Raw genomic sequence first — 14,175 nt, forward strand, 5'->3', positions numbered from 1 at the left:
ATCAAAGAAAACTAATATCCTACTAGACATATTTTTTTATTTAAAAAAGTAATTCTTGATTTAAATGTATACAGAAAGGAATGATGGATGAATGCGTTGCAGACAGCCGTGCAATAAGACCTCCGTTACGTCCAGAACATCTTGTCGTTCTGAGGGGGAACAGCCCAGAAGACCTCACAGATTTTTAGATGATCAGCAACACTTTAATCTAAAGAACCGTTCTGACTATAAAATAAACCTCATCTAGAGCAGCAAAAATAAATATGCACTGAATTAAATTCTGCTAAGATTAATGAGTCCTTTCTGATTTTAGAACTAAATGTTTTACAAAGGAAAGAAAAAAATCTCTTTATTGTGCAGAATGAGGCGAGCTGAGAGCCGCCTTTCCAAAGGTTTTGAAAATGAAGAAATACAAACAGTTTAAAACTGAAAACCTTAAATTACCTTTAAAACAGTTGGGTTCCTTCTGTTGTAGATATTACCTAAAAAAACAAAACAGAAAGAACAGCCAGAACCTTTTCTAATTGCCTTTATAATTAAAAACTAAAATTGTAGTTGAGTAGAAACTAATCCCTGGTTGTAGACAGACGAACCTCCACTGACCTGCAGCTTTCACTGCAAAAATCAACTAAAAGTAGATCAAATATTCTTGAAATTAATGTATTTGTCCTTGATTTGACCAGGTAAATAAGATAATCTGCCAATGGAGAAAGATTTTTGCACTTAAAATTGGAATAACTCATCTCCATCTTCTTATTTCAAGTGCAGGATGTCTAATTATCTAATTTAAAGGTTAAAAATATTCATTCCATAGGCAGATAATCTTATCTGCTCTAATTAAGGACAAATTACACCAATGTCATGAAAATGTTGCTCTTTTTGCTGCGTTTAGATGTTCTTCCAGCTCCATCATTGCTCAGGATGTTTAATTAAGAGGAATTCTTTTAATGAAAACAGCTTATTAGCATTTCATGGCGGCTGCTGGAGGCTTGAGGTGACGTTTGTGCGTCTGAAGCCCAACAGTCAGCAGCCGTCCCAGTGACGCCGTCTCTGAGGTTCCTCTCCATCTGGACGTTCTCCAGGCGGCACGCTGGCAGCTTCCCGCTGTCCGAACGAGGAGTTCCAGCCAAAAAACAGGAAAAACAGGAATGATGGCACGCTGGTCGGTCCGGGGCAGGATCTGCTGCATCTGAAGCTGAAAATAACACAAAGATGCTGAGCTCAACATCACCAGGACAGAGAGGCTGCGGCTGGCTGCATGGATGCTTCTGCTGCACAGTTTACTTAACATGGAGCTAATGTTTCTGAAACTGATAGAAAAGAGTTTAAAAAACAAAAAAATTTTGGATATTTTCCTCTTAAATTCATTCTGAAAGCAACATGAAACCACGGGGGTGAATACTTTAGAAAATTGCTTATTTAAGGTCAAATAAAGGTTTTGTTCTGCAGCTGATAACGGTTTAAATCGTCCCGTTTGCGTGAAACCCTGCAGCTCTGACTGCAGTGAAAGGAGAGAAAGTTTGTTTTGAACGTGTTTGTAACCCCGGATGACGTGTGAGGTGGACTCCTGTCTGTGTGAGATATTCCTGGTCCTGGTTGGCGTCATCGGGTCAGAAAGTCCTGCTGCGCTGCAACATGTCACCCATCGGCACGCCTCCAGGCTGGACCCGGCTGCAGGCCAAGCTGTGGCACCGTGTGGGGGAATCTGTGCAGGACCAATCTGAATCTGACGATTCAGCAGAAAATTCATCTTCTCAGTGCAAAGCATGAAGCTTTCCCCTGATTCTGAGCTGCCCAGCTCCAGTCCTGCAGACCCACCATCCTGCAGCTTCCAGGCGCCTGGATCAGATGTCTGAGTTCCCTCACGGGTTCTGCAAAGACCCGTAACGACACGTTGATCTGGTTCAGGCGGGCCGCAGAAGATATGCATCTGAAAGCTGCAGGCTGGCAACTCTGGTTTGATTCCTAAAAACTGGTTACAGCCGCTGACCTGCAGCCCAGGGGCTCACATAGGTTATCTGAGGCCCTGAGCAGAACTACATTTGGGGCCCCTTTCATACAATCCATGCTGTATTAGCCTCCCCCTGCATTTAACCCAGCTTGCCTTATAGTTAGTGTTTTCTGACCTTGTTTCTGATATTTCGCTGCTGTAACGCTGCTGAATCAGAGGATCAGAGTTCAGTAACGGTCTGTTAAGCAGCCGCCATCAGACTTCAGGTGTGCTGAAGCTGAGACTCGTCTGAAACATGCAGGCCTACCTGCCTTCAGGTGCAGGGTTGGAAAACAGTCAACTACCGACCCGATAGTCAACGAATGTCTTTACCTTGACAGTCAAATCCGTATTCGGGTTATTTTATTAATATCTGGTAAAATGGGATCAACGACAGACGCAAAACAACCAGGAGCATAAAAACAGCAGTGATGTTCTCCCAGAGGAACCCGAGAGCCGAAAAACTTCCATTAAAGTCAGCCTGATGGAGCCAAACCACCGGGAAGCCATCTGCATCCCCCCCCATCAGCTGAAAGCCAAAACCTTGAAGCCAGAAGCGGGTTGAGCTTCTGAGAGGCGCTGCAGGAACTCCTCCCAACTCCAAACTTCCAGTTAGGACAGAAAACACTCAAAGATTAATGTCGAGCGCTCAGATTTACGTCTGACTGTGTCACTTAAAGTCGTTCATAAAACACTTTATATGTGGTCGGCTTACTGGAAAGCCTCTGGCAGAACAGCAGCTCCCAGTGTTCAGCGTTCAGCCGGGAAACGGCCGCTTCACGCAAACAGAAGCTGCACTTATTTACAGGAAGTTTCCCTCTCTGCGCCTCATTTCTCACAGCGGCCACAATATCTGCCGCTAATTTACTAATTAGACATTTTAAAAGTATTTAGACAAAGTTAACACCAGCAATAGAGAGACTCAGAGTTAAAAACACATCATTAAGTTCATGGAAGAGGATTAAACACAAGCTTCATCAGACACAGAGGCGGCCAAAGGCTTTCTGAGGCCCTGGGCAGAAGTTCTTGTTGTTGGGCCCCTTCCTGTCCATGCATCATTATTAATTATTATTATTATTATTATTATTATTATTATTATTATTATTATTATTATTATTATTTGCAATGAAGAGTTAGTTAGTTATTTTTTAACATTATTAGAAAATAATAGAAACCAAGACAATGAAGCAACAGTAATTATAATCTACAGTCCAGTTTAGATCAGGGTCGGGTTCTGCAACAACCTCCCAGAGTTCTGATCATCATCTGGACCTGGGGTCCGTTCTTCGTACGTTGCTTAAAACATCCAAGATCAAATGAGACATCCAAGATGATTTCATCCGGCTAATCATAATCCGGCTAACTGGGTTCTTCCAACACACCTGTTGTTTATGATTAGTATGGCTGGATTGAGTTATCTGAGACAACTGTGCGTTTATGCGTTTGTTTAAAAGGGGAAATGTATCGATAGTAGAAACAATGATCAGCAGTGCTGCTATTGGCTGTTCAGCATGAACAAAGAACGCCCACAGTTTTTCTCCCAAGCAGAACACGGGGTTTAAATGGAGGGTTATGCCGAATTTGTCATTAATTAAAACACCAAAAAATTTGTTAAAGCGAGGAGAGAGGGCTGGCAAAAAGCAGCAGACAAATTAATGCGTAAATACTGTCCATGGTAGATGTTTCTATCACTTTCTACAGTATGTATTTTTGCATTTTAATAATCTCATATTTACTTTGTTCTTTTATATCAGAGCCTCCACGGGACCCACAAGAACATGGGGACAAGTAAAAGTGAAATACAAGAATATTCTACAAAATGGTAGCCTTTAATTATTATACTTTATTTTAAAAAGGCACTTGTTATGTCAAGAGATCCAAATTTCAGTGTCATTCCTTAGATACGGAAGTAAAGGACACGTGCAAACTGGGATTTTTAACAAAAAAAAAAATCTTTATCCATAAAAAATTAAAATTTTCATTTTCCAAGTCATCCACAGTTTACACGGTAAAACTGTATTGCTCCGTGGCTAGATAATCCACCCATAGTTTTTTCTAATACAACATACGGCTCGACAGGAAGCAAGCCTTTCAAAGTAAACTAAACTTCACAATAAAATGGCCTGAACAACTCTTCTTACTGAATAGGATAAAAATAAAAAGCAAACCATCATACAAATAACTTAAATATTTTAGATTTATGGCTCCAACATCACTTTTTCCTCTTTAAAAGCCACTGTTAAATGTGTTTGTCTGTTTATAACAGCCACCAAGACAAATCTCTCTACACTGTCGCGCTGCGCTAAAGGATCCTGTCTATTGCGCAATACGCGATTAATTCGAAAAACTCTGCAAATTATTCTTGCACCTTCCGCAACAGGTTGCTGTCGTAAAAATGGACATGGCTACGGCAGACTTCCCTATCTCCTCCGTTTATACAGCCGTGATCTAATCTTGTTTACATGAAATAAGCCTGCTCTGGAGCAGGCTCAAGCTGGCGCACATGTTGCTATGACAACAAGTGCAGGAAGTCTTTCGAAGAACCAAACGATCCAAGATCATGCCAAATCGTCAACAATGAAATCCTGCTAACTGAGTTAGCGACGTACGAAGAACGGACCCCTGGAGAGAGAATGGACCACCTGCAGGACAAATATTAGCCATGGACCCCCCAAATCTGACCTTCATGGAAGAGTGGCAAACAGTAATAAGTTACGGCGAAAAACCAATGTGAAAAAAGTTAAAAACTTTAAGACGCCCAGAACAGCTTTCAGTGTTGACTTGTTCTCTTTGCTGAACACATCAACCGCCTCAGTGATTTAAATGAGCAACTCTGTAGTTCCTGGAGTTTTATGTCCAGTCAGGGTTTTGGGAAATGTGTGAAAAACAACCCGGATCCAGCGGGACCAGATCTGACGTTCTGTGAACACAGCGATGCTTGTTGCTGAGGTGAGGCTCTGTTCACGTGTTGCTCGTTATGGCGAGGCAGCAGGTTAGACACCTGGTAGAGGAACCTGCTGAAATATGACGGACCCGACGCAACCAGTGAGCTGAGAAAAGTGCTGCAGGTTCCTGAGCTGCTAGCCGGTGGGCTTTGGGTCTGGGTGGAGGGGTTTATTCTGGGGGCTGCCTGGCCTCCAGGAGCTGAACCTAGCCGTCCCTTCCTGCATCGAATGCTGCCAGGTTCCTCCCCTTCGCCCTTCTCACAGTGCTGGCCCTCCACAGCAGTGAAGCTGCTGGTTTCATGGAGGCCAGATACTCGCTTCACCGCGTCAGCAGCACACGGCGGTCGTCTCCTCATAACTTCCATGGAAGCAGCAAAGATCTCAACTACCTGTTCAGCTGGAGAATTTATTTCAGCAGCCGGTAAACACCCAACTTTGGCTTGATACGTAAAGTCGTATGTTTTATGAAAAGTATCAGATGTTTTTCATTTTGATTCACATGTAGATAAGTTATTAGATGAACCGGTCAGAGCTGTGCTGACTGCTGGAGGTCCAAATGGTCCAGACACAGAGGTCCAGTCTGGACCGGGCTGAAGACAGAACCAACCAGAACATCCTGTTCTTGTTCCCGTTCACCAACGTTTGTTTAATGCCGATTCCATAAAAACCCTCAGATAAAAACTCTGAGATAAATCCTGAGATTATCCTGTTCTCTTCTCTCTCTCTTCGGAAACGGTCACTTTTCTCTCTGCTCCGACTCTGCCCCCCCCCCCCCCCCCCCAACCCATCTCCTGGTGCTGCTGTGTCTTTGTCTTTCTAAAGCACTCTCTTCATATCACCTGAACGCTGAAAACCATGGATCTAGTAAGCTGTTCTCTCAATGCTATTGATTACATTTTTTCGACGGGAAGGCAGGGAAGAGAGGACCCGTCCTTTCCTGAGGGGACACATTTTGTGGGATACACCCTAGATTCTTGGAACAGGTGGAATATGGTGTGTTTTTCGATTTTGTCAGTCAAGGACGTGGAAGACGTATGCATGTTTGGATTCATGATACTTGGATTTCTGCTAATTGGATTTGGTGGATTTTTGATGTATCAACAAATTCAGCGGATGTCGGTAGCCATCATGGCCTTGATCAGGCTGCCGGCTGCATGTGATGCGATCACTAAGGCGATGAATGGACAGACCTGGAAGTTGGAGGAGCAGAGCCGCTAGCTGGATGCGCTGGAATGCAGACTGGCTTCGGTGGTTGAACTCAAAGGGGAGATGGAATAAAATCTGCATGTGAAACGCGGAAAAAAGCCCAACTAATTTGGAATGTTGGATTCGCCATGTGGAGTCAGCAAAGACTTTAAAGCTGACGGAAAAGTTGGTGCAGCTTGTTCTGATAACAAATAGAGTATTTGGATTACGCCTCCCCTATCAATAAAACCCCCCTGGATGTTTTGGCGAGAGAGCTCAGAACTGTCCCCCGCTCCCTCCTCCCCCGCGGACAACTGTGGATGTGTTCTGAACTGTGGCGCCGGTTGATAACTTTCCATCATATCAAGGACAATGGCCCTCTGGTCAGCGTTCATGGAAATAAAACAACTTTCCCCCAAACACACACACGTAACCGATGTCCACAACAACATACGAACTTCATGCAACTGATCTCCAAGGTTACCCTCCTGCATAAATGTTGTCTGGTCATATGTGCTTTTCTCGTGCAAGTTTTTTTTTATATCTAAAACTGTATCCTGGAATTAGGATAAAATTCTAAATGTGGCTCCTATCTTTCCACAGAGTTAAAGGCAGCTCCCTATGGTAACCGCGTTAGGCGGGGTCCTCAGCAGCAAGGCCTCAGTCAGTCGTTCCCCCGAAATGTTTGTGATGTATGTAATGGATGGTTGTACTGGAGCTGTAATTTCCCTCTGGGATTATTAAAGTATTTATGATTCTGATAAAAACTCTGAGCTACATCCAGATCTGCCAGCGTCTCTGTCCAGGAAGCAGCATCAACCTGCTCCAAGAACCACAGGACCTTCTCCAACCAAGGAGATCCAGCAGGATCTCAGGGCAGGAAAACTGACCAGGAAAGTATAAAGTACTTTCATAAGAATTGACGCCCCCGGCTGATTTAGGTTTAATCTATCCTTTTAATTTGACTGACTGGAGCGGTCCAGCCAGAGTCCTGACCTGAATCTGTGGAGGACGCTGAAGATTAGGGTGATGGCCAGAAGTTCAGTGAGAAGGGGATAAATAATTTTTTTAATTAAATGCAGAAAAATAGATCAGTTATTTAAGAAAACGATTCACCTCTTGCATTATTCTCTCCTTTGACATATTTGCCTCATTTTGCTGTCAGAAACTAACTTTTTGGCTAAATGATAATAGTTTTAAACTGAACTCTGACAGGTGAAAGAATAACATTTGGCTTAACTGTAGAAACAGATGACGTCAAACAATTTGAAAATAAAAATGCTAAAATATCACCAGATGTATTGAAGTCCATTATTCAATCAGACTTGTAATTGTTAAATTATCCACTGTTGCATTGGAACACAACAAATGTCCATTTTCTTAACTATTCCAGAACAATTAACATAATTATTGGATGCCCCTGATTAGTGAAAAAAATTGCATTAAATTGTATCCAGTTACACATTTCTTTCTGTGCAATGTGTCATAGCAAAGCATTTTTTTACTATGAGTGAACAGTTTCGACTTAATAATGACACTCATTTTTTAAAAATATATATATATGTAGGTTAAGTGATTACAGACAATCACTCCTCCTGTCTGAGAGAGCTGGACCGGAGGGTCCGAACTGTAAACTAGAAATTATCAGGTAAGGGTTCAGCAACCTGTTGAGAAGGCAAAACTTTTTTACTCTCTTTTAAATCTTATAAGTTTGAGATCCTACTGCACAAAAATCAAGGTTTTATTTTTGGAACTCAGAAATAATTCAGCTTTGATTATCATTTGCTGACCAAACTTGCATGCTTCCAAGCTTATATATATATATATATATATATAAATATAAATATAAATGTGGCCAGTCAACAATGCTATAATTTTATTCCTTGGTAAATCTCTGATACTAATAAGTGTGATACTACAGATTTTGTCCCCCAAAAATATCGTTCTCCTTCTTTCGTCCAGTCCTGTCCTTCTGACAGAACTGGACCGGAGCCACAATCATCCTTAGGGTCTCAGTAGTGATAATGCTGACAGCTAAAAAAAGAGATTTAACCTGCAAACTGGACAAACTCCATTATGTCGGGCTTTTCTGACGTATAAAAAACCCACAATTCTTGTCTGGAGGATGAGTTATTTTCTCAACTCTGTCTTATCACATAGCAAAATGAACATGTATTTACCAATTAGCTGCAGCTAATCGAAGACAATATATGGTATTAATCACTAATGTTATCAAAGAAACAGTAATAAATGTGAACAACAGAATTTTGCACCTCAGGAAATGAGCTGTAGCTGTGCTGTCTGCAACATGAAGACAACAGTAAGGGAGCCTGATTCTCCAGCATCTCGCCGAGTCGCAGCAAACATGGACGATGAATTTCTCTTTTTCAAAGCCTGCATGAGCAAAACGGTTCCTAATTAAAACCTTCTAACCCCATTTACTGAGCCTGGCTTTGGGTTGGGACACAACTCATCTGAGGCCATTTCTACTCTACCTGTAACCCGTGAAACAGGATGGGAGACTGCAGGCCAGCACATTAACCCCCCCGCCCCCCACTGTTACTAACCCGATATACGTTAAAATCACCTTAATGTTGCTGCCTGCTGCACACCATCATCTCTGTAAATGAAGCCTCAATCATCAGTGCACATTAAGCACCTTATTACCTCATTATCTGTTGTCTGTGACTCATGAAGGACAACTAGGTCATACAAACTTTTGAATCTTCATCTTTTAATATTTTAATCCCTTTTGAACGCCATAGTGGGAAAAACAAACACCGCAACCCTTGTTCATTGCCTGTTTTTTGTCTTTCTTATGTTACCTCTGAGCCGGAGTGGCCAAAGAGAAACTTCATCACGGTGACAACAAAGAATCTTTGAATGTGACGACATGTTGCCAGTTCTGAGCATTTTTAACCTCTGAACAAGTACGACTCGCTCTATTTTCCACAGGCGATGGGAGAAGTCGACGTCTTCTTTAGTTTCCAGCTTTGTGCGCGCCACAACCAGCAGGCCTCGGTCACTTCGGCTCACAGCCTGGCTTGGTACGCACGTAAAAGTTCTGAGATATACGGCGACGTTTCAACACCCTGCAAAGTAAGAACTATATCTCACGCCTTATCTGCAGGATGCTTCCTTTGACCCAGCTGAGTCTCCTGATGTTTTCATACGTTGGTGAACAGAAACCAGCGTGGAGCCGGCGTGTAAAGGCCCCACAGAGAAGAGCTGAGTTAGCGCGACACAAACAGGGACAGAAGTCAGACTATAATAGAACAAGGTTTCTCTTTTAAGGGGTTCATGGTGGCAGAAGTTCCCCATCAAGGGTTCCCACTTTCTGGACCCACCTTGGACAGAAAGGAACAGCAGAAGACTTTAGAAAAGAACAGCAGATCTTCCTCTGGAGGATAACAGCAGAAACAGTAAAATGTCGGGTTGCACTTTAAGACTAAAGTCTCTCTGGGAGCTTCTCAGATGTTCTTCAGTATCCAAACGTTTGTTTGATGGCCTGGAAGTAAAAGCGTTTCCAGCCCTCCCTGGTGGTCTCCTCCTCTCCTGCAGGAACTCCTCGGCACTCCGCCTTCAGCTCCGTCTCATCTCCTCGGTCCAGCAGCTCCAGGCTGACGGTGGCGTAGTGCTCTGATGGAGGAACCACAAAGCTGGGTTCAGGACGCAGCAGCAAAGGAACGCGTGTGGACACGGCATCCAAAGATGGAGACTCACCGTTTGGCCACGTCCTGAAGCGCCACCTCATGTCGATCCTCTGGTCCGGCACCTTCAGAGAGCAACGGCCCGGTTACCTTAAGGAGGCACACGTTTCTGTCCAAAGAGCTGCGACCTCACCAGTTCTGTGAACTCTCCACTGACGCTGCCATCGAGAAGCTGGAACCTTCCTCCTCGTCGGCCGTCAACCGTCGCCGCTGAGCGCGTGAACACCTGAACAAACTGCAGACAGAGCGTCAGAACGAGCGTCAGAACGAGCGTGAAAACCGCGGCGCTGCGGCGTCCGATACCAGGCAGAACCCTGCATGGTCCAGATGTGTCCCTGGTTCAGCAGGAAGGAATCAGATGAATGGTTCATTAACAGGCTTCTGCAGAACGTGGTGGCCTGCTGAGGAGCTACTCTGGGTTAAACTATTTTTTAAATTTTATTTATATAGCGCAATTCATGAAACACATCATCTCAAGGCTCTTTCCAAAGTCAGCTTCCATCAGATCCTCCAGGTTGGTGAGAAAGTTTCCTCTCTAAGGAAACCCAGCAGGTTGCATCAAGTCTCTCCAAGCAGCATTCACTCCTCCTGAAAGAGCGTAGAGCCACAGTGGACAGTCGTCTGCATTGTTGATGGCTTTGCAGCAATCCCTCATACTGAGCATGCATGAAGCGACAGTGGAGAGGAAAACTCCCCTTTAACAGGGAGGAGAACCTCCAGCAGAACCAGAACCAGGCTCAGTGTGAACGCTCATCTGCCTCCACCGAATTGAACAATTCAATTTTATTTATATTGCGCCAATTCATGAAACATGTCATCTCACGGCACTTTCCAAAGTCAAATTCAATCAGATTATACAGATTGGGTCAGATTATACATTAGGGACACATCTGACACATGCAGGACGTCGGCCTTTGTGGCGTAGACGTAGAGTAAGCAGCTCAGCTGGTACCTCCTGGTTGATGAAGGTCCGGTAGAGTTCGTCAGCAGAGGTCTGGAAGGTTTCCTTCAGGCTGAAGCTGCAGGTCTGGATGTGAACACCTTTGGGACAAGGAGCAGGGCCGGACGAGCACTTTGCATCAGAGCTAATCTGCAGAGGATCATGGAAACATTGATGTTCAGGTCCAGACAGAATCAGCTGCGGCTGCGTCAGCAACAGGAGGATCGTTACCTGAGTTTTGCTGCTTTTCACCTGGTTCTTCTTGGTCACCACAGGTGTGGATGGTTTCTGTCCGTCAGCAGTGGGGAGGATCATCCCCTGACTGAAATCTGTGAGGTCAGAGGACACCTTTGCTTTGAGCTTCACCAGACTCGCCATTAAAAACCTGCCAGTGGTTGTTTGCGGGCATCAGACCTGATTTTAGGTCGCGGACGTACTGGCCCAGAACCCTACGGACCTCCTTAATCCCAGACCTCTTCATCAGGTCCAACAGCGGCGTGCTGGGCTGGTCCTTACACAGCGACACGGAGATCTGGGCAAGACGAAGCATTTTAGTGACGTTAGCAACGCCGCCGTCTGCGTGCCAGAGCGTAACGGGCGGAGGCAACGGTCCGACTCACATCCAGGTCATCTTCATCGTTCTCATCGGACAGGTTGGGGACGTCGATGGTCCCTCTGTACTTCAGTCCGCTGCAGGACGTACCTGGACACAGGAGACAGGTAACAGTCAGCAGCAGTTGCATCTGATTGGATGGATGACATCATCAGCGTTTGGGTGGTGCTACCCCATCAATCACAGACCCAGCCAGCTGGCCTTCAGCTGAAACTCGTAGAAGTAGAAGAGTTTTCCTTTGCGGTTGTTGATGGAAGCTTCTCCGTCCAGCTTGCTGACGTCCGTCACCTCGCAGACGCCCTCTGGTCCCTCCACCCGCACGCCGAGCAGGAGCTGACGGAGGCGCTCCGAGGACCAGGCCGAGACGTCCCGCTCAGTCCTGATGGGGAGAGGAAGGAGAGGGTAGCACTTTCTCAGCTGTTCCTGGAGGGATCTGGCCCCGCCCACCTGTGACATCACGGCATTTAAAAATATCTGCGCATGCTGCAGGGTCTCATAACACCGTCAGACGCTAAAATAACCCCTCCTGATTTGTCCCCACGGGTCATTCTGGAGGCTTCTGCTGCTGCTGTCCATGGAAACCAGGACGATTATCTACAAACAGCTTCATCACACGGAGCCAGCTGACAAAAACTTTATTAGCTACGTGATTTATCCTCACATTAGCACTCATAACCCAGCGGACGCTTTTTAAGAAAGAAATAAAAACACATTAAGTTTCAGAATAAAAGCCCCTTTAAGAATTAGTTTTGTTAAGGAAAACTCAGAGATTTGTTGAAGCAAACGATCAACAGGACTTCAGCAGCGTTTCACTGACCAGTGCCAGTTGTTGACGTTGGTGGCATCAGCTCTCTCCTCAACGATCCACCGAGGATCTCCTTCCCCCCATTTGGCCATCGCTGAGCAATCTGACTCAAGATCGACTCAGAGAGAAATATCTGGACTCAAAGTTGCTGTAGCTCTCCTGAGTAGCTCCTGGCTGTTAATGCCCACAGTGTCTCTACTGACTGCAGGAGTGAATCTGCTCTGCTTAGAGCAGCTGAAACCTGAGCCTCCTTCTCACTGTACGGACCACCAAAATAAAATCCCACACAGGACGCAGTTTAACAAAATAAAACGACGGCAGCGCCACACTGACAAAGATGAAGACATTACAAGAACAAGCAACAATAATGTTTAGTAAATACTCATTTTATCACAGATCAGGATTTAAAGGTGCAGTTTTAACAGTTTGCTTTTTAGAAATTTCTTCTAATCTTATTCTACTAAAAAATGTTCAATCACAAGAAATAATTGCCATTTTTTCTGTTATTTGGCTAATTAATCTGTCAGTTAATGGGTAAAGCTTCAATTAACTCCTTTTTCACCTTTTAGACGAACAAGCCGCCAACAGAACCAGTGAAACGCTTTTGGCAAAAAATACATAACGGAGGGCAGAGATTTAGCTCCAGCTTTGGGTATTTACAGAACATCATTTGCAGAAGCAAAACTGATGAATAATATGCACTATAAGATCATTAATAAGCAACCCAAAGAGATTCAAATTTGATTTATCTATTTGTTTGAAAAGGGTTAGAAAGCCATTTCTAAGACCGCGTGACTCCACAGAACCACAGACGGAGAAAACATAGAACGGTGGAGAACCTTCAAAAAAGTTGCCGACCTACAAAATTTACTCCAAGACCTCACTGACGGCTGATCCAGGAACCCAAAAGAACCCAGAACATCTAAAGTTCTGCAGGCCTCACTGTCTCAGTTAAGGCCAGAGGTTATGATTAGGGCCTCCAGGGGAGACTTCAGGTCATAACCACTGCTGACCTAAACGGACACAATGGCCTGTGACCCGTCGCATGTTTACCAGAAAACCTCTGGATGAACCCCTAGATTTCTGGAATATATGTTTTATGGACCAACAAGGTGTGCATCGCCTTTCATCCAGAGTAAAACTAGCAGCATTTAGGATAAAACACACAGCGGTGGTGGTGGTGTCATGGTCTGGTGCTGCTTTGCTACTTCAGCTTCTGGATGACTTGGTGTGATCGATGGAACCATGAATTTTGCTCTCTAGCTGCAGACCCTAAAGAAAAATGTCCGCCCACTTGGGTCATGCAGCGGGACAATGGGCTAAAGTCCAAGTCCACCTTGTGTGACTGAAATGCAGGGACGTGCAGAGGGGGGGGGGGGCGGAGGGGGCTTGAGCACCTGCCCCTTTGCTCCTTGGTGCCCAAAGTGCCCTTTTGTCAGTTTTTTTTTTTTTATGTGTGCGTGTTTGTTGGTGTGTGTGTGTGCATGGTGCATGTCCAAAAGAATAATAATAATAATAAAAATACATGATCCACATAACGTACCCTCACTCTGCCCTACTTTTTCTCTCGCAGCTCCCAGCTCCGCTGCCTCACGCTGGCCAGTCTGTCCTGCCCTCAGTGGTCCTGCCCCTTTAAATCTGCAGCACACTTGACTGTGCTCTGTGCTGTTTAACTCCACTGTCATTGGTTATACTGCTTTAAATCCCGCCTTCCCTCTTTCTGATTGGCTGTTTTCTAGTCTGTCCGTCTGCGTGCTTGCTTGGAGCGGAGATTTCAGTTTTACAGTTATCATACAGGAATACTGTGGTTACCACAATTAATACTAGGCTACGGAACTAGTCCCAGTTAAGAAACTAATTATCTGCAGTAAAATAGGTGAAAGCTGCTGAGTGCAGTTCTGTAAAGAAGCAGGCGAGAGAGTTTTGATTTATGGAACTTGAGAAATGTAAGTAACCAACGTTAGCATCTCAAAATAGCATCTAATTC

General features: G+C 44.6%; 1 protein-coding gene across 3 annotated transcripts; it reads right to left on the reverse strand.

Moving 5' to 3' along the window:
- Window positions 1–929: 929 nt before the first annotated feature.
- On the reverse strand, window positions 930–12,412 carry LOC105934411 (activator of 90 kDa heat shock protein ATPase homolog 1). Of its 3 annotated transcripts, none has more exons than XM_021322491.2 (10): window positions 12,201–12,412; window positions 11,572–11,762; window positions 11,391–11,473; window positions 11,185–11,302; window positions 11,002–11,099; window positions 10,783–10,920; window positions 9,964–10,065; window positions 9,844–9,895; window positions 9,581–9,759; window positions 930–1,195 (listed from the first exon to the last, which is right to left on the reverse strand). In XM_021322491.2, the coding sequence occupies exons 1-9, from the start codon at window positions 12,278–12,280 to the stop codon at window positions 9,602–9,604; spliced, it is 1,020 nt and encodes a 339-aa protein (XP_021178166.2). In that variant the 5' UTR covers window positions 12,281–12,412; the 3' UTR covers window positions 930–1,195; window positions 9,581–9,601. The 3 variants fall into 3 exon arrangements, with proteins under 3 accessions (XP_021178166.2, XP_012729822.2, XP_035986394.1); XM_012874368.3 differs by lacking the exon at window positions 930–1,195 and adding an exon at window positions 9,387–9,467; XM_036130501.1 differs by lacking the exon at window positions 930–1,195 and having other exon boundaries at window positions 9,387–9,759; window positions 12,201–12,411.
- Between the last annotated feature and the right edge of the window lie 1,763 nt (window positions 12,413–14,175).

Source organism: Fundulus heteroclitus, unplaced genomic scaffold (assembly GCF_011125445.2).
Source record: "Fundulus heteroclitus isolate FHET01 unplaced genomic scaffold, MU-UCD_Fhet_4.1 scaffold_36, whole genome shotgun sequence".
NCBI classification, from domain to species: Eukaryota; Metazoa; Chordata; class Actinopteri; order Cyprinodontiformes; family Fundulidae; genus Fundulus; species Fundulus heteroclitus.